At 45.4% G+C, this 26,485-nt stretch overlaps 1 protein-coding gene across 2 annotated transcripts in view; it reads left to right on the top strand.

The window, feature by feature from the left end:
- The first annotated feature begins 2,934 nt into the window (after positions 1-2,934).
- LOC135526689 (rho guanine nucleotide exchange factor 9-like) overlaps positions 2,935-26,485 on the top strand; it is an 83,059-nt gene continuing 59,508 nt past the window's right edge. For both annotated transcript variants that reach the window (XM_064955247.1, XM_064955246.1), the window contains exons 1-4: positions 2,935-3,468; positions 6,655-6,990; positions 8,521-8,641; positions 8,930-9,030. In XM_064955247.1, the coding sequence (XP_064811319.1) occupies positions 6,880-6,990; positions 8,521-8,641; positions 8,930-9,030 (333 nt within the window). In that variant the 5' untranslated portion in view covers positions 2,935-3,468; positions 6,655-6,879. The remainder of the gene's footprint in view (positions 3,469-6,654; positions 6,991-8,520; positions 8,642-8,929; positions 9,031-26,485) is intronic.

The following is a 26,485-nucleotide window of genomic DNA, read 5'->3' as shown; positions in this document are numbered from 1 at the left end:
CTGTACTGTATTTGTACTTTATCTGTACTGTACCTGTACTGTATCTGTACCTGTATCTGTATCTATATCTGTACCTGTACTGTACCTGTACTGTATCTGTACCTGTACCTGTACTGTATCTGTATCTGTACCTGTACTGTACTGTATCTGTACTGTATCTGTATCTGTATCTGTACCTGTACTGTACCTGTACTGTATCTGTACCTGTATCTGTATCTGTATCTGTACCTGTACTGTACCTGTACTGTATCTGTACCTGTACCTGTACTGTACCTGTATCTGTATCTGTACCTGTACCTGTACCTGTACTGTAGCTGTACCTGTATTGTACCTGTACTGTATCTGTACTGTACCTGTACTGTATCTGTACCTGTACTGTACCTGTACTGTATCTGTACCTGTACCTGTACTGTATCTGTATCTGTACCTGTACCTGTACTGTACTGTATCTGTACTGTATCTGTATCTGTATCTGTACCTGTACTGTACCTGTACTGTATCTGTACCTGTATCTGTATCTGTATCTGTACCTGTACTGTACCTGTACTGTATCTGTACCTGTACCTGTACTGTACCTGTATCTGTATCTGTACCTGTACCTGTACTGTAGCTGTACCTGTATTGTACCTGTACTGTATCTGTACTGTACCTGTACTGTATCTGTACCTGTACTGTACCTGTACTATATCTGTACCTGTACTGTACCTGTACTGTATCTGTACCTGTACTGTACCTGTACTGTATCTATACCTGTACTGTACCTGTACTGTATCTGTACCTGCACTGTACCTCTACCTGTATCTGTATCTGTATCTGTATCTGTACCTGTACTGTACCTGTACTGTATCTGTACTGTACCTGTATCTGTATCTGTATCTGTACTGTACCTGTACTGTACCTGTATCTGTACCTGTACTGTACCTGTACTGTACCAGTACTGTACCTGTACTGTATCTGTACCTGTATCTGTATCTGTATCTGTACCTGTACTGTACCTGTATCTGTATCTGTACCTGTACCTGTACTGTATTTGTACTTTATCTGTACTGTACCAGTACTTTATCTGTACTGTACCTGTACTGTATCTGTATTGTACATGTATCTTGTCTTGTGGGGCATCTAAATCTGATGTGTGGTCAGGTCTGTGTGACATATTATGAATGAAGGGTTTATTTGGCTGAACTCAAGCAACGTCTCCAAACTTTGTACAATAACACCAGTTTTGTAATTGCCCCTCTGAGATCAATACAAGGTTCAAATTGCCCCTCGAAGATAAATTCATGGCTCTTATTGACCTTCAGAGATAAAAACAGGGCACGTATTGCCCCCAGAGATAAATACAGGGTTCTTTCATTGATTTTAATTGAATTTTAATTGTTTGTGTGAGTATAAGAGAGCTGACAAATTGCTGTGCTGTGTGTTTTCTCTCTCCAGGTGTGTGGGTGAAAGAGATGGTGCGGTCTGGAGCTGATAGCTGACGTAACTGATAGCTGACGTAGCTGAAAGCTGATGTAGCTGATAGCTGACGTAGCTGATAGCTGACGTAGCTGATAGCTGACGTAGCTGATAGCTGACGTAGCTGATAGCTGACGTAGCTGATAGCTGACAGAGCTGATAGCTGACAGAGCTGATAGCTGACATAGCTGATAGCTGACAGAGCTGATAGCTGACTTAGCTGTAGTAGGATGAGATGAGAGAGGATGGAACACACGGACAACCCCGCCCCCCACAGCAGCGACCCCAACGGGTTCGTCAATAAGGTCTTCAACGTGTCTCTGGATGTGCAGAATGAGACCGGCACTGTATCTATCCAGGAGACTGGGAAGGGAGATAGTGAAGAAGAGGGTCAGGGTCCAGGCCAAGCCCAGGGACAGTGGCAGGGGGATGGGGATAGACATGCAGAGACCCAAGCACCCCCTCAGACCCCTGGGATGGAGCACCCGGATGTCAACCGTAGACCAAGAGCTACAGGAGGCATCTGGAAGATCTTGACCCGGCGAAAAGCGGCTTCAGAACTGGATAACAGAAGACCTCACTCCATGATCCTCCCTGGAGAGGAGGCCTTTATCCCTAAACTGTCCTTCGCTGACAAGGTCCGCTCCATCAAGAATCTCCGCTCTCCGGGTGTCTTCAAGGGGAGGGTGGGTAAGATGGCTAGGTCCAGCACTAAGTTCAGAGATGGAGAGACGGAGGACGACTCGTTCTGCCGGGACTTCCTCCCCTCACCCGCCCTGCATCCCGGTAGGAGCGCACTCCGCCACTACGCCAAGAGGCACTCGTATGCCGGACACACCGCCGAGTTCAACTGCTCATTTGAGGACATGGATCTGACAGCTACCCTGGACAGACACCATCTACCCTCGCTAGTGGACCCTGCTACCCAGAACGGCTCTAAGCCCACAGAGAGAGTCCCCTACACCAAGAGATCTCAGGTCCAGGCTCAGGCGCAGGCCAATCACTCCTCTAACTGTAACAGTACCTCAGCAGAAGTGTGTGAGGAGCAGAGTGTGAGGGGCGGCCCCAAGGCCCCACTGGGTGGGAGGAGGTCTAAGAGAGCTGACGTGTGGAGTTACCTGAGGAAGATCTCTGTCCTGGGGAAGGGGAACCCGGCTTACTCAGAGAGGAGTTTTGACTCAGAGCTACACACACTGGACAAGACCATGGACTCTGACTACGGCTCGGTGGACATCGAGAGCATCCGGGACTTTCAGCCAGCTGCTACAAAACACTCTGACAGCAAAGGTGGACATTTTGGGGGCCTGATGAAGTTCTTCAGCAACGTTGCAGAGACGGCTAGAAAATGGCGAATGTCTTCTCACTCCTTCTCTCCTCCAGAGGGGGGCGGAGCGGACGCCACTGGACTCCCCCAGAGCAGGGCAGCGTCTGGGGGACTACGTCCACAGTGTGTCCCTGACCCTCCGCAGTGAGGACCATCCAGAGTGTCCCCCAACACCCGCCTCACCCCTGACCCCTCACCCCCCTCGCTCCCCCACTTGTGACCCTGCCTCACCCTCTCCTCTGATAGGCAGACGGTCTCCTCGAGTGGTGCTGAAGGCCTGGAGAGTATGTCCGGACTCACCAAGCGTTAACGGCCTGGTGTGTGTGAGCTCATTGGAAACGGCCAGACAGACAGACAAACAGACAGAGAGCCAGCCAGTCATACAGGCAGAGAGACAGACACGGCACACCTCTGTGGCCACAGTAGAGAATCACGTGCCACACTCAAGGCTGGAGAGGAAGACTCAGAAAGAGACAGTGGGAGACAGAGACCACTTAGAATGTCTGTCTACAGTGGAAGACAGAGAAAGAGAGGGAAGAGAGTGGCACTCAGGAAATGATCTGGATTCCGAGGATGCTCTACCTGTCTCGGATCAGACACACCTTCCAAACGGCCAATCAAAGTTACGGGAAGAAGAGACCGTAGCCACGAGGGAGCCAGCAGGAAACTGCCATCAGGAAGTATTTAAGGTGAGTATGTTGATGATAAACATGAAAACTGTTTTATGTTCAACACCACAAAAAAACAGGTTTCTGGAAAACAGTTGTAGCAAACCTTTGGCCAATTTGCTGTAGATTTGTGGCAAGCTCATATTTTCACATGCAAAATAGTTTTGTGGCAAACTGTTGCGGCGACTTGTAAACTTCTGGCAAACAATTCTGGGTAACATATGGCTAACATTCTACTGTTTGCTGCAAAGCTTCTGAAAACTCAGTATGAATATACAAATTAGATCCCGTTTTTGGTGACTGTGTGTTCACAACATTGAAATGTTATATCTACATAAACCCACTCACATATAACTGTAAATGAACTTGCTTCTCACAGAGATAACTAAACGAAACATACAGTACTAAACATACTAAACACCATGTGTGAACATATATAAATAAATCCAATCCAAATTGAAATGATCAGCAGGCTAATGAAGAAAAGAGCAGACTGGATATTTCCCCCCCAAAAAAATGTATTTAATATTTTTATGTAGCTGCATTACCAAGAGAGAAATGTGAACCCTATGGGGACATTGACCTTAGGATGTTTAAAGGGGCAACTACAGAATTTACATGAGCCAAGTGTTAATTGAGCAATAGCATTCAACCAATGGAGGTTTAAAAGATAATTAACAAAATGTAAATAATTTAAACAACATAAACTAAATCACACCCAGTTCAGAACTATTGCCTTTTGAGTGAACTTTGGAGATGCGTCCCTGTCGAAGTCCTTCGAACAAAACTTGTTGAAAACATGAACTGAAACAATCAGAAAACACAAAACAAAAACAACATTAGGATACTGAAAACAATTTAACACTTTATATTTTGGCATCTTAAGACATTGATTCAGTGGCTAATGGGCAAGTTTGTCTTTGGAAAACAGGGTCATTGTTACAAAGCTGACTTGCTCCAAAATGAATTATTGTTCATCTACATCTCAAAGCCATCCTTGACCTGGTTCATGCATATTTCTTTGTCCTCAGTTTGATTGAAGGCCTCAGTCTGCCTTTTTGTCTTGTAACTGATTGCTTCAAGAAACAGAGATGGAACACATGATGAAGATGAGCTAGCTACTAGTTTAAAGCAATGAAAGTTCTAATTGTTACAAAGAATGAATGTGTATGGCCTACAATTCTGAGAATACTACATGCATTTACTGACCTTATCAAGATTGAAAATTATACACTCAAATAAAGTGTTATGATCGAGTGCACCACAAACATCTTCCCAAGGTGTTGATTTATCCTTCTACCAATACAGCCTCTTCCAACACCACAGGTAGGGGAAAGGTATCCATCTGCAAAAGTGAAGTCTGGCTTGGATGTCAAGTCAGCTCATATTGTTGCTACCTTAGTTGTTGTGCTAGCAAACATACTACTGAACAGTGATACTAGCATATTGAAATGCATATTGGTATAATAAGACATCAACCTATTCACCAACAAATATAATTGTTTAGGCAAATCATTAGTTAGCTAGCTAGCGATCACATTAATTGTGCAATATTATGATAGCTAATGTTACCTAGCTAAGCGCTAGCCAGTCAGTGACGCTGACAGATTGAAACTGGTATCAACAAAATGTGTTTCACTTTATCCCATAAAATATAACATTTTTAACTAGTCATCAATTAACTAACCCAATTTTAAAGTTTATTAGGATGTTTAATTAATCATTTCACTCACTGGTAGGTAGCTAGTTTGGTTTCCATATTTCAACACGTTTTTAGAATCCCCTTGATTCCAATTTTTTACTGTCCTTCCTGCGGATACTGGTCTTGGAAGTCATGTGTTCACCAGAAATGGCTTCCAGTAAACTGTTTGCAACTGCTGGCAATAAATATTGTTTCCACAGGTTTGCCATAGATTCAAATAGAATCTTGACGGAAAAAAACCTCTGTTTGCCACTAGTTGCAATAAATATTATTGTTGCCAAAGGTTTACCACAGATTCACCGGCAAACATTTGCAAACTTCTGGCAGTATTTTGTGACACACTATTTTGTTTGCTGCAATTTTGCCACAATTTTGCCACAATTCTGCCACAATTTTGCCACAAACATTTTTGTAAGGGACTGCAAATCAATTCAGTAAGGAATTCAAATAGTTATTTGTAATCTGTGCCTGTTAATGATAAAAAAAATGTGTTATTGTAAGTCATCACCTCATTTTATTCAGTCCTATCAAATCATTAATTCATTCTACGTCGTTATCAGATCCTGTCGTTGTGTAGCTATTACAATACTATTACATTACAACTTTGTCTTATTGTTAACCTTTCTAACGTTGTTAAACATCATCATTCTTTTGCTTTTTAAAAACAGAAATCATCTCAATGCTTTATGCAAGTCTCATAACAGTTACTTGTACTGTACAACATTGAATAAGTAGACTATAGGTCTCTCTCTGTTAGAGTGGGTAATGTACAGAGAGCATGTTGTGGGCATTCTTTTGCCCCATCTTTTGGCCGGAGGAGGAAGTAGAGTCAGAGGTGTTAGTTAGACCACAGTAGTCTGTCCTTCCTGCCCCTTCCTGTCACACAGAAACACACCAGCAAATCTCGTCCTAAAAAACACATGGGAATTTAGTTCTAAAAGTGGTTCCCAACCCAGTCCTCAGGGATCCCTTAGACATTCCACACGTGTATTCTATTCCAGCCACAGCCAGTCAACTCATTTAAAGCCATCAATTAGTAAAATCAGGCGTGGTAGAGCAAATATGTGCAACAGAAAACAGTGTGTGTGTGTGTGTGTGTGTGTGTGTGTGTGTGTGTGTGTGTGTGTGTGTGTGTGCGTGTGCGTGTGCGTGTGCGTGTGCGTGTGCGTGTGTGTGTGTGTGTGACTGACCCCACCCTAACTGCAGATTACTCATCTCATCTGCCCTCCGGTGTCTCTCTCACAGCGAGTCAGGACATGTCAGGCCCTCCTGTACTGCACTACAGTGAGTTGTAGTAATACTGGGCTTGGTCTAAAAGTGGATTATCCTGCAGAGTAATAATGGGCTTGGTCTAACAGTGGATTTTCCTGTAAGGAAACTAAAATGGAAACCAACTATAGAAATCAGGGTTGTGAATGGAGTTTGATGGAATTGTTACCTAGAACCAGATTGATTGATTGACTGATGGATTTATTGATTCATTAATTGATTGGTTGGTTGAATAGGGAGCTCTATCAGGCAGTGTTTTGAGAAGACCCAGGTCAGTCCAGTCCTATTCTAGTCCAGTGAAGACTCCTGCCCCTCCCAAGCCCCCCCGCCCTCGCCCCCGTCCCGCCTCAGCACTGGTCGACCTCCGAGTCTGCAGTCGCTTCCCAGAGGGCTGTGCGTTTGCCGTTACTCAGCAGGCCACAGGGGGCTCTCTGTGCCGGCACAGACGCAGGCCCGGTCCCATGATGCACCTCTTGCCGCCGGGTCGGAGACAGGCGGGCAGTCTGGCCAGGCCATGCTCTGTCATAGAGCCCTCTGTTACCGTGGAGACAGACCCCGCGCAGAGTCACAGAGTAAGACCTCACACACACACACAAACACACACATATTATCCCACTGCTGAGAGAATGAAAGTGGGAGTGTGTGTGGAGACTGACCAGTAGTCTCTGCCAACCCTGATTTAAATATAGGCTGTAGTCCTCCTAGCTGGTAGGACCAGTAATGAATCAACCACAACACGCGCTGCATGCTTTGATGGGAGGAGATTACAAACCTTGTATTTATACCCTCCTACTCTACAACAATGCTACATGCTCTGACCCATTTCTACAAGGCTGTATTCATACATCCTCATTTCCTTGAGCTGCTCTTTCTCTGCTCTCTGGATTTCTCTCTCTCCTCTCGCTCTCTGCTGTCTCTCTCGTTCACTATTTCTCTGTGGCCAATTTTCTGCATCACCGCTCCCATACGTTCTGTCCATACTTTATTCCATCATTATAATAACTCACCCTATGAACTTTTCACCTGGAGACTCATTCACCTGACTGGTAGGAATGATTCATACTGTATCACCTGACTGGTAGGAATGATTCATATTGTATCACCTGACTGGTAGGAATGATTCATACTGTATCACCTGACTGGTAGGAATGATTCATATCGTATCACCTGACTGGTAGGAATGATTCATACTGTATCACCTGACTGGTAGGAATTATTCATATTGTATCACCTGACTGGTAGGAATGATTCATATTGTATCACCTGACTGGTAGGAATGATTCATATTGTATCACCTGACTGGTAGGAATGATTCATATCGTATCACCTGACTGGTAGGAATGATTCATATTGTATCACCTGACTGGTAGGAATGATTCATACTGTATCACCTGACTTGTAGGAATGATTCATACTGTATCACCTGATTGGTAGGAATGATTCATACTGTATCACCTGACTGGTAGGAATGATTCATATTGTATCACCTGACTGGTAGGAATGATTCATATTGTATCACCTGACTGGTAGGAATGATTCATATCGTATCACCTGACTGGTAGGAATGATTCATATTGTATCACCTGACTTGTAGGAATGATTCATACTGTATCACCTGACTGGTAGGAATAATTCATATCGTATCACCTGACTGGTAGGAATGATTCATATTGTATCACCTGACTTGTAGGAATGATTCATACTGTATCACCTGACTGGTAGGAATGATTCATATCGTATCACCTGACTGGTAGGAATGATTAATATTGTATCACCTGACTGGTAGGAATGATTCATACTGTATCACCTGACTGGTAGGAATGATTCATATCGTATCACCTGACTGGTAGGAATGATTCATATTGTATCACCTGACTTGTAGGAATGATTCATACTGTATCACCTGACTGGTAGGAATGATTCATATTGTATCACAAGGTTGTATGCGGCATGCACTCAGAACCTATGCACCAGAATATACTGTTGGGTTTAAATGTTCTACACTCTGAGAAGGAAAGAAGATGTGTTGTTTGGGGGATCTGTATGTACTGTATGTGAGAGACGTTGGGTGTGTGCTTACGTAACTGTCCAGTGTGTTCCAGGCCATGTCTCGTCCCCCGGGGGCATCACCTTTAGAGCCCCCCGTCAGAGTGTCTCTTCAGAGGTGTCACTCCCTCCCCCCCAGCAGCCTTACCACTCTGGCCCTGTTTCCGGGACACACAGGTACTACATGAGTGTGTGCACATGTGCGTGCCTGCCTGCCTGCCTGCCTGCGTCAGTATGCGCATGTTGGTGTACGGATGCTTGTGTGTGTGTGTGTGTGTGTGTGTGTGTGTGTGTGTGTGTGTGTGTGTGTGTGTGTGTGTGTGTGTGTGTGTGTGTGTGTGTGTGTGTGTGTGTGTGTGTGTGTGTGTGTGTGTGTGTGTGTGCGTGCGTGCGTGTGCGCGTGTGCGTGCGTGCGTGTGTGCGTGCGTGTGGTAGTTGAACTGTCTGTGTGTCTGTCCACTACAGCAGACTCCCAGTCATCCTCAATGTGTCCTGGTGATGGAGAGACTGGCAGCTGCAGGAGGAGACTGCTCAGAACAGGCTCTGGTCCACTACAAGTTAACATCGTGAGTCATTGCCTATCATGTCCTATAATCACACTATATTAGCCTGTTAGCCTGTTAGCCTGTTAGCATGTTAGCCTGTTAGCATGTTCAGTCACAAGTCACTGGCTGCGTCTCAAATGGGACCCTATTCACTATAGAAGGGTTAGCTGACAACGTCATGAAAACAATGTCCGCGCTTCAAAGGGGCAGAAGGTTGTGTGTTGTTGTGATTCTGGATGGCCTGGTAGCTAGCAACAAGGACAAGAAACTGCTATGTGGCTGCAGATAGCCTAGCGCTTAAGAGCATTAGGTCAGTAACTGAAAGATCGCTAGTTGGAATCTCCGAGCTGTCTTGTTTTGAGGGGTTTTGACTGAGGTCTATGCAAATATGGTTAAAATATGCCAGCTAGCTAGCTAATCAACATCTGTAACAATGTATTTGAGAGACAAATGCGCATTGTGCAACTTTATTTATGTTTTCAATAAACATTGGAGACGAAATATAGTTTACATGCTATCAGCAATCTAAGCCAACGCCATCTGTTTTGCCCCAGTCTTCCTTCCGGGTTCTGGTTTGATGGAGACATTCAGGGAATATCTCTGCGATGCAGTTCAACAGTCTTCCTTCAGGGTTCAGTTCAACAGTCTTCCTTCAGGGTTCAGTTCAACAGTCTTCCTTCAGGGTTCAGTTCAACAGTCTTCCTTCAGGGTTCAGTTCAACAGTCTTCCTTCAGGGTTCAGTTCAACAGTCTTCCTTCAGGGTTCAGTTCAACAGTCTTCCTTCAGGGTTCAGTTCAACAGTCTTCCTTCAGGGTTCAGTTCAACAGTCTGCCTTCAGGGTTCAGTTCAACAGTCTGCCTTCAGGGTTCAGTTCAACAGTCTTCCTTCAGGGTTCAGTTCAACAGTCTTCCTTCAGGGTTCTGGTTTGATGGAGACATTCAGGGAATATCTCTGCGATGCAGTTCAACAGTCTGCCTTCAGGGTTCAGTTCAACAGTCTTCCTTCAGGGTTCAGTTCAACAGTCTTCCTTCAGGGTTCAGTTCAACAGTCTTCCTTCAGGGTTCAGTTCAACAGTCTTCCTTCAGGGTTCAGTTCAACAGTCTTCCTTCAGGGTTCAGTTCAACAGTCTTCCTTCAGGGTTCAGTTCAACAGTCTTCCTTCAGGGTTCAGTTCAACAGTCTTCCTTCAGGGTTCAGTTCAACAGTCTTCCTTCAGGGTTCAGTTCAACAGTCTGCCTTCAGGGTTCAGTTCAACAGTCTTCCTTCAGGGTTCAGTTCAACAGTCTTCCTTCAGGGTTCAGTTCAACAGTCTGCCTTCAGGGTTCAGTTCAACAGTCTTCCTCCAGGGTTCAGTTCAACAGTTTTTCTTCTTTCCTTCAGGGTTCCTGTTTTGAGAAACATATTTGAAAGAAAAAATGTGGCGTATGTATTTCATCCAGCAGGTCATCTGCCGTTGGTCCCAGATCCATTAATCTCTACCTCATCACTCTCTGTTCTTTCTCTTTCATCTCTCGCTGTTCTCATCTCTCTCTCTCTTTCTCTCTCCCCCTCTCTCTCTCTCTCTCTCTCTCTCTCTCTCTCTCTCTCTCTCTCTCTCTCTCTCACTGTTCTTTGTCATCTCTCTCAGTTGTCTCTCTCATCTCTCTGTTCTCTCTGTCACCTTTATCTGTTCTCTCTCTCATCTGTCTCACCTTTGGGACCTAGACCCAGAATCTCAGAGAAAGGCCCTTGGACGAAGATGGGGCCCCAAGGGACCTTAACTGAAGGAGAGACTATTTTCTCTCCATCTCTTAGAGTATAACTGTTAATGAGCTGCAGCTGTACGCACACACACACACACACACACACACACACACACACACACACAAATGCGAACACACAAATGCGAACACACACAAATGCATTCATGCAGGTAGACACACACACACACACTCTCTCACACACACTCATACACACAGCTGGAGGTCGAACTCTCTGTATTTTGCCACCACAACCATTTTGGAGTTGAAAGGTGTTTGTCGTCAGTTCCATGCTGTTGCCATGCCACTGTCTGTTTCCTGTTTATCTTCAGGATTCTATCTTTAGAAAGCCTTTTTAAGTGTGAGTTAAATAGACAGTGTGTGGGTGAGAGAGAGATTTGGAGGAGGGGGGGGGGGGGGTATACAGAGAATAAGAGAAGTTGGGGAGATGGAGAGAGGGGTGAGAGAGAGAAAGAGAGGGATAGACAGATGTTTTCATTATGTGTCTTATGTCTTGGCTCTCATCCCTCAGGGCTACTTTTCAATGGCGATATAAACCATTGAGAGTGTTTCAAAAAGAGAGTGAGAGATGTATTTGTTAATGGCTAGAGAGATAAGTGGAGAGTGATAGATGTTTGTTAATGGCCAGAGAGATAAAGGACAGTAAGAGATGTTTATTAGTGGCCAGAAAGATAAAGGACTGTCACGAACGTTGATGTAAGAATCGGACCAAAATGCAGTGTGGTTTGGGTTCATCATCTTTATTACGTGAATCGGCAATAAACAATAAAGAACAAAACGAACGTGAAGCTGTGCCGTGCTCAAGGCAACTATGCACAAACAAGATCCCACAACAAACAGGTGGGGAAAGGCTACCTAAATATGATCCCGAATCAGAGACAAAGACAGACAGCTGCCTGATTGGGAACCATACCAAATGCCCACCCTAGTCACACCCCGACCTAACCAAAATAGAGAATAAAGGATCTCTAAGGCCAGGGCGTGACAAGGACAGTGAGAGATGTGTTTGTTAATGGCCAGAGAGACAAAGGACAGTAAGATATGTTTGTTAATGGCCAGAGAGATAAAAGACAGTGAGAGATGTTTGTTAATGGCCAGAGAGATAAAGGACAGTGAGATATGTTTGTTAATGGCCAGAGAGATACAGGACAGTGAGATATGTGTTTATTAATGGCCAGAGAGATACAGGACAGTGAGAGATGTGTTTGTTAATGGCCAGAGAGATACAGGACAGTGAGAGATGTGTTTGTTAATGGCCAGAGAGACAAAGGGCAGTGATAGGTGTGTTTGTTAATGGCCAGAGAGATACAGGACAGTGAGAGATGTGTTTGTTAATGGCCAGAGAGATACAGGACAGTGAGAGATGTGTTTGTTAATGGCCAGAGAGATACAGGACAGTGAGAGATGTGTTTGTTAATGGCCAGAGAGATACAGGACAGTGAGAGATGTGTTTGTTAATGGCCAGAGAGATACAGGACAGTGAGAGATGTGTTTGTTAATTGCCAGAGAGATACAGGACAGTGAGAGGTGTGTTTGTTAATGGCCAAAGAGATACAGGACAGTGAGAGATGTGTTTGTTAATGGCCAGAGAGATACAGGACAGTGAGAGATGTGTTTGTTAATGGCCAGAGAGATACAGGACAGTGAGAGATGTGTTTGTTAATGGCCAGAGAGATACAGGACAGTGAGAGATGTGTTTGTTAATGGCCAGAGAGATACAGGACAGTGAGAGATGTGTTTGTTAATGGCCAGAGAGATACAGGACAGTGAGAGATGTGTTTGTTAATGGCCAGAGAGATACAGGACAGTGAGAGATGTGTTTGTTAATGGCCAGAGAGATACAGGACAGTGAGAGATGTGTTTGTTAATGGCCAGAGAGATACAGGACAGTGAGAGGTGTGTTTGTTAATGGCCAGAGAGATACAGGACAGTGAGAGATGTGTTTGTTAATGGCCAGAGAGATACAGGACAGTGAGAGATGTGTTTGTTAATGGCCAGAGAGATACAGGACAGTGAGAGATGTGTTTGTTAATGGCCAGAGAGATACAGGACAGTGAGAGATGTGTTTGTTAATGGCCAGAGAGATACAGGACAGTGAGAGATGTGTTTGTTAATGGCCAGAGAGATACAGGACAGTGAGAGATGTGTTTGTTAATGGCCAGAGAGATACAGGACAGTGAGAGATGTGTTTGTTAATGGCCAGAGAGATACAGAACAGTGAGAGATGTGTTTGTTAATGGCCAGAGAGATACAGGACAGTGAGAGATGTGTTTGTTAATGGCCAGAGAGATACAGGACAATGAGAGATGTGTTGGTTAATGGCCAGAGAGATACAGGACAGTGAGAGATGTGTTTGTTAATGGCCAGAGAGATACAGGACAGTGAGAGATGTGTTTGTTAATGGCCAGAGAGATACAGGACAGTGAGAGATGTGTTTGTTAATGGCCAGAGAGATACAGGACAGTGAGAGATGTGTTTGTTAATGGCCAGAGAGATACAGGACAGTGAGAGATGTGTTTGTTAATGGCCAGAGAGATACAAGACAGTGAGAGGTGTGTTTGTTAATGGCCAGAGAGATACAGGACAGTGAGAGATGTGTTTGTTAATGGCCAGAGAGATACAGGACAGTGAGAGATGTGTTTGTTAATGGCCAGAGAGATACAGGACAGTGAGAGATGTGTTTGTTAATGGCCAGAGAGATACAGGACAGTGAGAGATGTGTTTGTTAATGGCCAGAGAGATACAGGACAGTGAGAGATGTGTTTGTTAATGGCCAGAGAGATACAGGACAGTGAGAGATGTGTTTGTTAATGGCCAGAGAGATACAGGACAGTGAGAGATGTGTTTGTTAATGGCCAGAGAGATACAGGACAGTGAGAGATGTGTTGGTTAATGGCCAGAGAGATACAGGACAGTGAGAGATGTGTTTGTTAATGGCCAGAGAGATACAGGACAGTGAGAGATGTGTTTGTTAATGGCCAGAGAGATACAGGACAGTGAGAGATGTGTTTGTTAATGGCCAGAGAGATACAGGACAGTGAGAGATGTGTTGGTTAATGGCCAGAGAGATACAGGACAGTGAGAGATGTGTTTGTTAATGGCCAGAGAGATACAGGACAGTGAGAGATGTGTTTGTTAATGGCCAGAGAGATACAGGACAGTGAGAGATGTGTTTGTTAATGGCCAGAGAGATACAGGACAGTGAGAGATGTGTTTGTTAATGGCCAGAGAGATACAGGACAGTGAGAGATGTGTTTGTTAATGGCCAGAGAGATACAGGACAGTGAGAGATGTGTTGGTTAATGGCCAGAGAGATACAGGACAGTGAGAGATGTGTTTGTTAATGGCCAGAGAGATACAGGACAGTGAGAGATGTGTTTGTTAATGGCCAGAGAGATACAGGACAGTGAGAGATGTGTTTGTTAATGGCCAGAGAGATACAGGACAGTGAGAGATGTGTTGGTTAATGGCCAGAGAGATACAGGACAGTGAGAGATGTGTTTGTTAATGGCCAGAGAGATACAGGACAGTGAGAGATGTGTTGGTTAATGGCCAGAGAGATACAGGACAGTGAGAGATGTGTTGGTTAATGGCCAGAGAGATACAGGACAGTGAGAGATGTGTTGGTTAATGGCCAGAGAGATACAGGACAGTGAGAGATGTGTTGGTTAATGGCCAGAGAGATAACGTGACGTGTGGTACAACAGTACTGCTGCTCTATTCTCATAAATGAGTGGGTTGGTGTTATCATGCTTTGAAGCACAGGGGTGTGTGTTTATCTCCCCCATTTCCAGTCAGACTAGTGAAGCCCACAGGCCACAGGGAGACAGAGAGAGCTTCCTGACTGCAGTGGATTAGCTGCTAATGCTGACGCCTCACTTTTCCTTTCCTTTCAATACACTCCTAGTCTTCTTCTTTTGTCTTATCTTCTCATCTCTTCCCCCTCTCATCTCCCTCCCTCCTCTTTCCTTTCTTCACCTCAGTTCTCCTTTCCTCTCCCCTCTCTCACCTCTCCTCCCTTGTCCCCCCTCTCCTCTTCTCTCCCCTCCTCCTCTCGCCCCTCCTCTCATCTCCTCCCATCTCCTCTCATTTCCTCTCATATTAATAACAGTGAATAACAGTAGTATTAATAATGGTAGTATTCTCTGTTGCTGCTGCTCTGCCTAGAGCCTGAAGCCTAAAGCTCTCCCGTCAGACTATCATAGTATCACTGGCTGGTAGTATTCTCTGTTGCTGCTGCTCTGCCTAGAGCCTGAAGCCTAAAGCTCTCCCGTCAGACTATCATAGTATCACTGGCTGGTTGTATTCTCTGTTGCTGCTGCTCTGCCTAGAGCCTGAAGCCTAAAGCTCTCCCGTCAGACTATCATAGTATCACTGGCTGGTAGTATTCTCTGTTGCTGCTGCTCTGCCTAGAGCCTGAAGCCTAAAGCTCTCCCGTCAGACTATCATAGTATCACTGGCTGGTAGTAGTCTCTGTTGCTGCTGCTCTGCCTAGAGCCTGAAGCCTAAAGCTCTCCCGTCAGACTATCATAGTATCACTGGCTGGTAGTATTCTCTGTTGCTGCTGCTCTGCCTAGAGCCTGAAGCCTAAAGCTCTCCCGTCAGACTATCATAGTATCACTGGCTGGTAGTATTCTCTGTTGCTGCTGCTCTGCCTAGAGCCTGAAGCCTAAAGCTCTCCCGTCAGACTATCATAGTATCAGTGGCCAGCAGCATCAGTAGAGGGTAACTAGTGGCCAGCAGCATCAGTAGAGGATAACAGTGACCAGCAGCATCAGTACAGGGTAACTAGTGGCCAGCAGCATCAGTAGAGGGTAACAGTGGCCAGCAGCATCAGTAGAGGGTAACAGTGGCCAGCAGCATCAGTAGAGGGTAACAGTGGCCAGCAGCATCAGTAGAGGGTAACAGTGGCCAGCAGCATCAGTACAGTGTAATAGTGGCCAGCAGCATCAGTTGATGGTAACAGTTGCCAGCAGCATCAGTAGAGGGTAACTAGTGGCCAGCAGGATCAGTAGAGGGTAACAGTGGCCAGCAGCATCAGTACAGTGTACTAGTGGCCAGCAGCATCAGTTGATGGTAACAGTTGCCAGCAGCATCAGTAGAGGGTAACTAGTGGCCAGCAGCATCAGTAGAGGGTAACAGTGGCCAGCAGCATCAGTAGAGAGTAACTAGTGGCCAGCAGCATCAGTAGAGGGTAACTAGTGGCCAGCAGCATCAGTAGAGGGTAACTAGTGGCCAGCAGCATCAGTAGAGGGTAACAGTGGCCAGCAGCATCAGTAGAGGGTAACTAGTGGCCAGCAGCATCAGTAGAGGGTAACAGTGGCCAGCAGCATCAGTACAGTGTAATAGTGGCCAGCAGCATCAGTTGATGGTAACAGTGGCCAGCAGCATCAGCAGAGGGTAACAGTGGACAGCACCATCAGTACAGGGTAACAGAGCCCAGCAGCATCAGTACAGGTTAACAGTGGCCAAGTCACTTTAGGCCATCCTGAGCTGGTCTCAATCACATTACACAACTGGACTCATTATGAGCTACATGAGTCAGCAGTTAGCACACAGAGAGCACAGCAGGACTCACAGATGAGGGAGAACACACACATTACTTCTCTACTCAGGCGTGTTCATTTAATCACGCAGTGCACAGCTGTGCAGGCGATGTGTCTCTGTGACCTCAAACATCACGCTCACCTCACACACACTCTTCAAACCTCACACACTCTTCAAACCTCACAAACTCTTCAAACCTCACACACATACACTCTTCAAACCTCACACACAGTCTTTAATTCTCACACACAGTCTTAAAAACCTCACACACACTCTTCAATCCTCACACACAGTCTTCAAACCTCACACACACTCCTCAACCCTCACACACAGTCTTCAAAACCTCACAGACTCTTCAATCCTCACACACACTCTTCAATCCTCACACACAGTCTTCAAACCTCACACACTCTTCAAACCTCACACACTCTTCAAACCTCACACACATTCACTCTTCAAGCCTCACACACAGTCTTCAAAACCTCACACACAGTCTTTAATTCTCACACAGTCTTCAAAACCTCACACACACTCCTCAATCCTCACACACACTCCTCAATCCTCACACACACTCCTCAAACCTCACACACAGTCTTCAGATGTATTTTGATTCCTCAGTGTCGGTGTATGAGTCAGACTCAGACAATGGGTTTCCAGAAGGGTAAGAACTAAGCATCACTGATGATATACCACACTTCTTTCACCAAATACTTTAAGTCAGAATGCTGACAGAGATAAGGGGTTGTGGCATCCTCTCTTCCTCTGATTATCTTACAGCTTATTGCATCAACTTTACACAAGACACTCAGTAAGAAAATAACCAGTGAGTTGGTTATCTTTCTCCATTAGAGAGGTCCCCTCTGCTCTGCTATGGGGAGGTCCAGTTCCCCTCTGCTCAGCTATGGGGAGGTCCAGTTCCCCTCTGCTCTGCTATGGGGAGGTCCAGTTCCCCTCTGCTCTGCTATGGGAGGTCCAGTTCCCCTCTACTCAGCTATGGGGAGGTCCAGTTCCCCTCTGCTCTGCTATGGGAGGTCCAGTTCCCCTCTGCGCTGCTATGGGGAGGTCCAGTTCCCCTCTGCTCTGCTATGGGGAGGTCCAGTTCCCCTCTGCTCTGCTATGGGGAGGTCCAGTTCCCCTCTGCTCTGCTATGGGGGGTCCAGTTCCCCTCTACTCAGCTATGGGGGGGTCCAGTTCCCCTCTGCTTTGCTATGGGGAGGTCCAGTTCCCCTCTGCTCTGCTATGGGGGGGTCCAGTTCCCCTCTGCTTTGCTATGGGGGGTCCAGTTCCCCTCTACTCAGCTATGGGGGGGTCCAGTTCCCCTCTGCTTTGCTATGGGGAGGTCCAGTTCCCCTCTACTCTGCTATGGGGGGTCCAGTTCCCCTCTACTCTGCTATGGGGGGTCCAGTTCCCCTCTACTCAGCTATGGGGAGGTCCAGTTCCCCTCTGCTCAGCTATGGGGGGTCCAGCTCCCCTCTGCTCAGCTATGGGGAGGTCCAGTTCCCCTCTACTCAGCTATGGAGGTCTAGTTCCCCTCTGCTCTGCTATGGGGAGGTCCAGTTCCCCTCTGCTCTGCTATGGGGGGTCCAGTTCCCCTCTGCTCAGCTATGGGGGGTCCAGTTCCCCTCTGCTCTGCTATGGGGAGGTCCAGTTCCCCTCTGCTCTGCTATGGGGGGGTCCAGTTCCCCTCTGCTCTGATATGAGGAGGTCCAGTTCCCCTCTGCTCTGCTATGGGGGGGTCCAGTTCCCCTCTGCTCAGTTATGGGGGGTCCAGTTCCCCTCTGCTCAGCTATGGGGGGTCCAGTAACCCCTCTGCTCTGCTATGGGGGTCCAGTTCCCTTCTGCTCTGCAATGGGGAGGTCCAGTTCCCCTCTGCTCTGCTATGGGGGGTCCAGTTCCCCTCTGCTCTGCTATGGGGAGGTCCAGTTCCCCTCTACTCAGCTATGGGGAGGTCCAGTTCCCCTCTGCTCAGCTATGGGGAGGTCCAGTTCCCCTCTACTCAGCTATGGGGAGGTCCAGTTCCCCTCTACTCAGCTATGGGGAGGTCCAGTTCCCCTCTACTCAGCTATGGGGAGGTCCAGTTCCCCTCTGCTCTGCTATGGGGAGGTCCAGTTCCCCTCTGCTCAGCTATGGGGGGGTCCAGTTCCCCTCTGCTCAGCTATGGGGGGTCCAGTTCCCCTCTGCTCAGCTATGGGGAGATCACGTTCCTCCCTGCTCAGCTATGGGGAGGTCCAGTTCCCCTCTGCTCAGCTATGGGGAGATCACGTTCCTCCCTGCTCAGCTATGGTGAGGTCCAGTTCCCCTCTACTCTGCTATGGGGGGTCCAGTTCCCCTCTACTCAGCTATGGGGAGGTCCAGTTCCCCTCTGCTCAGCTATGGGGGGTCCAGCTCCCCTCTGCTCAGCTATGGGGAGGTCCAGTTCCCCTCTACTCAGCTATGGAGGTCTAGTTCCCCTCTGCTCTGCTATGGGGAGGTCCAGTTCCCCTCTGCTCTGCTATGGGGGGTCCAGTTCCCCTCTGCTCAGCTATGGGGGGTCCAGTTCCCCTCTGCTCTGCTATGGGGAGGTCCAGTTCCCCTCTGCTCTGCTATGGGGAGGTCCAGTTCCCCTCTGCTCAGCTATGGGGAGGTCCAGTTCCCCTCTACTCAGCTATGGGGAGGTCCAGTTCCCCCTCTGCTCAGCTATGGGGAGGTCCAGTTCCCCTCTACTCAGCTATGGGGAGGTCCAGTTCCCCTCTGCTCTGCTATGGGGAGGTCCAGTTCCCCTCTACTCAGCTATGGGGAGGTCCAGTTCCCCTCTACTCAGCTATGGGGAGGTCCAGTTCCCCTCTGCTCAACTATGGGGAGGTCCAGTTCCCCTCTACTCAGCTATGGGGAGGTCCAGTTCCCCTCTGCTCAGCTATGGGGAGGTCCAGTTCCCCTCTACTCAGCTATGGGGAGGTCACGTTCCTCCCTGCTCAGCTATAATGTTGTTTGTGTACATGGATTTTATAATGTCGTATGTTTTACCCCCAACACCACTTTCAATCAGTTTTTATAGCAGACCCTCATGCCAAATTGAGTCAAAGGCTTTTTTGAAATCAACAAAGCATGAGAAGACTTTGCCTTTGTTTTGGTTTATTTGAGTGTCAATTAGGGTGTGCAGGGTGAATACATGGTCTGTTGTATGGTAATTTGGTAAAAAGCCAATTTGACATTTGCTCAGTACATTGTTTTCATTGAGGAAATATACGAGTCTGCTGTTGATGATAATAATGATAATTCAGAGGATTTTCCCAAGGTTACTCTCTCTCTCTCTCTCTCTCTCTCTCTCTCTCTCTCTGTCATTCCCTCTCTCTCTATCTGTCATCTCTCTCTCGGTCAAATCTCTCTCTTTCTCATCTCTCTCTGTCATCTCTCTCTCTCTTTCTCATCTCTCTCTCTGTCTTCTCTCTCTCTGTCATCTCTCTCTCTGTCATCTCTCTCTCTGTTATCTCTCTCTGTCATCTCTCTCTTTCTCATCTCTTTCTCTGTCAGCTCTCTCTGTCTTCTCTCTCTGTCTTCTCTCTCTCTCTGTCTTCTCTCTCTCTGTCATCTCTCTCTCTGTCATCTCTCTCTCTGTCATCTCTCTCTCTGTCTTCTCTCTGTCATCTCTCTCTCTGTTATCTCTCTCTGTCATCTCTCTCTTTCTCATCTCTCTCTCTGTCATCTCTCTCTGTCTTCTCTCTCTGTCTTCTCTCTCTCTGTCTTCTCTCTCTCTGTCATCTCCCTCTCTCTGTCATCTCTCTCTCTGTCATCTCTCTCTGACCCTCTGACTACACTGATTTGATATTGCTACATCTTAAATTGGTGTGTGTGTGCGCGTGTCTGTGTAGTGTTTCTCTGAGGTCCTGGAGGGTGCAGGTCTGCGTGGGGGATGGAGGGGGAGTTGTGGTTGTCATGGGGACAGTCTGGTCATAAGGGAAATGGGAAGGGTGGGGTGCCTGGTCTTTCTTCTTCCATTACCACATCATGAGACGCAAATAGAATAATTTACTAATAGGCTACAGCAGAATAAATGGAATCATTTACTAAAGGGCTACAGCAGAATAAATGGAATCATTTACTAAAGGGCTACAGCAGAATAAATGGAATCATTTACTAAAGGGCTACAGCAGAATAAATGGAATCATTTACTAAAGGGCTACAGCAGAATAAATGGAATCATTTACTAAAGGGATACAGCAGAATAAATGGAATCATTTACTAAAGGGCTACAGCAGAATAAATGGAATCATTTACTAAAGGGCTACAGCAGAATAAATGGAATCATTTACTAAAGGGCTACAGCAGAATAAATGGAATCATTTACTAACAGGCTACAGCAGAATATATGGAATCATTTACTAAAGGGCTACAGCAGAATAAATGGAATCATTTACTAAAGGGCTACAGCAGAATAAATGGAATCATTTACTAAAGGGCTACAGCAGAATAAATGGAATCATTTACTAACAGGCTACAGCAGAATAAATGGAATCATTTACTAACAGGCTACAGCAGAATAAATGGAATCATTTACTAAAGGGCTACAGCAGAATAAATGGAATCATTTACTAAAGGGCTACAGCAGAATCAATGGAATCATTTACTAAAGGGCTACAGCAGAATAAATGGAATCATTTACTAAAGGGCTACAGCAGAATAAATTGAATCATTTACTAAAGGGCTACAGCAAATATGCACGCGTCTCCTAGAGAGAGGTATAGCTCTAAATTTGAGTAGAGAATGACCTCAGGCCAGGGCAGGAGAGGAAATCCTTAAAGTATGTCCCAAATGGCACCTTATTCCCTATATAGTGCACTACTTTTGATCAGGACCCATAAGGCTCTGGTCAAAAGGAGTACACTGTGTAGGGAATAGGGTACCGTTTGGGATGAATACGTATTCAGACCCCTTGACTTTGGGGGGATCCAGACCCCTTGACTCATCAATCTACATACAATACCTCATAAAAACGGGTTGACATTTTTGCAAATTTATAAAAAAGTATTCACACCCTTAACTCAGTACTTTGTTGAAGCACCTTTGGTAGCGATTACAGCCTTGAGTCGTCTTGGGAATGACGCTATAAGCTTGGCACACCTGTATTTGTGGAGTTTGTTCCATTCCTCTCTGCAGATCCTCTCAAGCTCTGTCAGGTTGAATGGGGAGCGTCGCTGCACAGCTATTTTCAGGGCTCTCCAGAGATGTTCGATCGAGTTCAAGTCCGAGCTCTGGCCGGGCCACTCAAGGACATTCAGAAACGTTTCCCAAAGCCACTCCTGTTTTGTCTTGGCTGTGTGCTTAGGATCGTTGTCCTGTTGGAAGGTGAACCTTCGCCCCAGTCTGAGGTTCTGAGCGCTCTGGAGCAGGTTTTCATCAAGGATATCTCTGTACTTTGCTCTGTTCATCTTTCCCTCGATCCTGACTAGACTCCCAGTCCCTGCTGCTGAAAAACATCCCCACACTATGATGCTGCCACCACCATGCTTCACCGTAGGGATGGTGGCAGGTTTCCACCAGATGTGATGCTGGCATCAGGCCAACGAGTTCAATCTTGGTTTCATCAGGCAAGAGAATCTTGTTTCTCATGGTCTGAGAGTCTTTAGGTGCCTTTTGGCAAACTCCGAGCGGGCTGTCATGTGTCTTTTACTGAGGAGTAGCTTCCGTCTGGCCACTCTACCTTAAAGGCCAGTTTGGCTGGGAGGCCAGCTCTAGGAAGAGTCTTGATGGTTCCAAACTTCTTCCATTTAAGAAAATGGAGACCACTGTGTCCTTGAGGTCCTTCAATGCTACAGAAATGTTTTGATACCCTTCCCCAGAACTGTGCCTCGACACATTCCTGTCTCGGAGCTCTACAGACAATTCCTTCGACTTCATGGCTTGATTTTTGCCCTGCCATGCACTGTCAACCTTATATAGACAGGTGTGTGCTTTTCCAAATTATGTCCAATCAATTGAATTTACCACAAGTGAGACGCCAATCAAGTTGTACAAACATCTCAAGGATGATCAATGGAAACAGGATGCACCTGAGCTCAATTTGGAGTCTCATAGCAAAGGGTCTGAATACTTATGTACTGAAGGTATTTCAGTTTCCTATTTTTAATACATTTGCAAAATGTTCTAAAATCCTGTTTTCACTTTGTCATTATGTGGTATTGTGATGTCATTATGGGGTATTGTGATGTCATTATGGGGTATTGTGTGTGGATTGATGAGGAAAAACATGAATTTAATCCATTTTAGAATAAGGCTGTAACGTAACAACAAGTGGAAAAAGTCAAGGGGACTGAATACTTTCCGAAGGCACTGTATGATATAATTGAGCAATACATCTTGAGGGGGTCTGGTATATGGCCAATATACCATGGCTAAGGGCTGTTCTTAGGCATGACGCAAGGCTTGGGGAAAAGTAAGGGTATCAATGTTGTGGAAGATATTGTGCAGCTTGATAAAATTCTAACATTTGATCAGATTGTTCGTACATTTGGCATCTCTAAGATTGACTTTTAAAAAAAAATTTAGTTTCTTAATTTCAAACCTGCAAAGTTGAAATTGCATCCAAATGGCTTCTCTGTCTCTCCTATTAAGAACCTCTATTTATACACAGCTCAAATCTATCACTCAACACTTTTATAACTGTGCAATTTGAGGAAGATAACGCAGACAACTAAGGTGTTAATGGGGGCTGATAGTCTCCTAATAGAGCTTGAAGACTGCAAAGAAGTGTGCACAACCATCCCATGTCCTAGCTTCCAACTCAGCCTGGGAAATGTAGGCTATGATCCTACCCTATGTAGCCTCTATGTAGGCTCTGATCCTATATTATGTAGACTGTGATCCTACTCTATGTAGGCTCTATGCAGGCTATGATCCTACATTGTGTAGGCTATGATCCTACCCTGTGTAGGCTCTATGTAGGCTCTGATCCTACATTATGTAGACTGTGATTCTAGATTATGTAGGCTATGATCCTACCCTATGTAGGCTCTATGTAGACTCTGATCCTACATTATGTAGACTGTGATTCTAGATTATGTAGGCTATGATCCTACATTATGTAGGCTATGATCATACTCTATGTAGGCTATGATCCTACATTATGTAGGCTATGATCATACTCTATGTAGGCTATGATCATACTCTATGTAGGCTATCATCCTACTCTATGTAGGCTATGATCCTACTCTATGGAGGCTATGGTCCTACCCTATGAAGGCTTTGATCCTACCCTATGTAGGCTATGATCATACTCTATGTAGGTTATGATCATACTCTATGTAGGCTATGATCATACTCTATGTAGGCTATGATCATACTCTATGTAATCTATGATACTATATGTAGGCTATGATCCTACTCTATGTAGGCTATGATCTACCCTATGTAGGCTATGATCCTACTCTATATGGGCTATGATCCTACTCTATATGGGCTATGATCCTACTCTATATGGGCTATGATCCTACTCTATATGGGCTATGATCTTACTCTATGTAGGCTATGATCTACCCTATGTAGGCTATGATCCTACTCTATATGGGCTATGATCCTACTCTATATGGGCTATGATCATACTCTATATGGGCTATGATCCTACTCTATATGGGCTATGATCCTACTCTATATGGGCTATGATCCTACTCTATATGGGCTATGATCCTACCTAAGGTTGCAAAGGGTCAGAAACTTTCTGGTAAATTTCCAGAAATTTTCCAGGGACAGTTAAGCCCTGGAATTTGGGGAATTTGACTTAAGATCATCAAAAAAGTTAGCTTATAACAGTGAACCTTTTTATGTGGGATACACAAGCAATTATAGGTCTTGTGGCATATTTTGGTTAAACTATCTCCAATTCAATGGAATTGCAACCCTCTTCATGCACAGTGCATTCTTCCATCACATGTACAGCTGATTCTCAAGATCTTGCACACTAATGAGATGCTATTGAACCCACACTACTACACTGTCTGAGCCAAGGACGACATGCTTTATGGTACGTTTTGGAACGTAGTCAGAGAAATGCTGATGAATGTCTTGCTCAAGCTGTGTATGCAACTGGTTCACCTCTGATGCTCACAGGCAATGTGTATTGGAAGAGGTTTCTGAATGTCCTTCGCCCAGCATACACCCCTCCAACCAGACATGCTTTACCTACTCATTTGCTGGATACAGAGTTCAACAGAGCTCAAGTGAAGGTCAAGAAAATCATAGAGAAAACAGACTAGACTATACTGAATGTTCGTGGGCAAGGAATAATTAACTACATCATCTCCACCCCTCAACCAGTATTCTACAAGATACAGACACAAGGGGCAACATACACACCAGTCTCTACTTGCAGATGAGCTGAAGGCTGTTATCATGACCTTGGACCACAGAAGGTATTTGCACTGGTGACAGACAATGATGAGAACATGAAGGATGCTTGGTCTAAAGTTGAGGAGTCCTACACTCACATCACACCCATTGGCTGTGCTGCTCATGCATTGAATTTGCTCCTCAAGGACATCATGGCACTGAAAACAATGGATACACTCTACAAGAGAGCCAAGGAAATGGTTAGGTATGTGAAGGGTCATCAAGTTATATCAGCAATCTACCTCACCAAACAAAGAGGGAAGAATAAGAGCACCACATTGAAGCTTCTCAGCAACGCCCATTGGGGTGGTGTTATCATCATGTTTGACAGTCTCCTGGAGTGTAAGGAGTCTCTCCAAGAAATGGCCATATCACAGTCTACCGATATGGACAGCCCCATCAAGAGGATCCTCCTGGATCTTGTATTTTGGGAGAGAGTGGTAAGCAGCCTGAAACTCCTGAATCCTATAGCAGTAGTCATTGCATGGATTGAGGGAGACAATGCCATCCTGTCTGATGATTAGAGTCTGCTTGCATATGTAAGAGAAGAAATCCGTACTGCCCTGCTCACTTCCCTGTTGCTCCAAGCAGAGGAAACTGCAGTTCTGAAATACATCAAAAAGTGTGAAGACTTCTGCCTGAAGCCCATAGACACTGCAGGGTACATGTTGGACCCCAAGTATGCTGGCTAGAGCATCCTGTCAACTGGTGGAAGGGACTTTGTGGATCTGAGGCTCTTTCCCCTGTTGCCTCCATCATCCTCTAAATCCCACCATCAGCTGCCTCAGAGCGCAACTGGTTCTTGTTTGGGAACACGCACACCAAAGCACGCAACAGGCTGACCAGTACAAGGGTTGGCCATCCTCGCAAATTTGAGGCTTTTTGTGCCCGACAGCGAGCCATCCTCAACAAGGTTGGAAAGTGACAGTGAAGATGAGGCCTCAGAGTCTGATGTTCAAGAGGTGGACATTGAGGAGGTCCAGGGAGAAGACATGGAAGCCTGAGAGGAAGACAACCAAAGCTTTAGTTTCATCATTTTACAGATGTGTGTTAAAAACGTTTTTGGGAGAAGCGATGGATCATTGGGGATCATTCAAAATTCCCTTTCTTTTGTTGAAAATCATCCCATCTGAAGAGTCAAACTCATTTAATTGAAGTTCAATTCGTAACTAACTAGTTTTTTTTATTTCTATTGGAAGGATTTAATCATTTGTAATTATATCTACTTATGAGGTTAAAGGTTTATGTTTCTGTCTCCACATGATATGGAAAATATATCCAATGCAGAAAACATCTACATTTAAATGGTATTAATATTAATTTGCATATATTCCCGTTAATTCCCATATATTCCCGTTAATTCCCATATATTCCCGTTAATTCCAACGGAATGTTTCCACCTCTGAATATTCTCCAAAATGTGCAACCCTAATCCTACCCTATGTAGGGTCTATGTAGGCTATGATCCTACCCTATGTAGGCTCTGATCCTACCCTATGTTGGCTATGATCCTTCTCTATGTAGGCTATGATCCTACCATATATAGGCTATAATCCTACTCTATGTAGACTATGATCCTACCATATATAGGCTATAATCCTACTCTATGTAGGCTATAATCCTACTCTATGTAGGCTATAATCCTACTCTATGTAGGCTATGACCCTACCATATATAGGCTATAATCCTACTCTATGTAGGCTATAATCCTACTCTATGTAGGCTATAATCCTACTCTATATAGGTTATAATCCTACTCTATGTAGGCTATAATCCTACTCTATATAGGCTATAATCCTACACTATGTAGGC

Source organism: Oncorhynchus masou, chromosome 32 (assembly GCF_036934945.1).
Source record: "Oncorhynchus masou masou isolate Uvic2021 chromosome 32, UVic_Omas_1.1, whole genome shotgun sequence".
Taxonomy (NCBI): Eukaryota; Metazoa; Chordata; class Actinopteri; order Salmoniformes; family Salmonidae; genus Oncorhynchus; species Oncorhynchus masou.
Note: the sequence above shows the minus strand (reverse complement) of the source record. Positions and strands in the feature narration are given on the sequence as shown.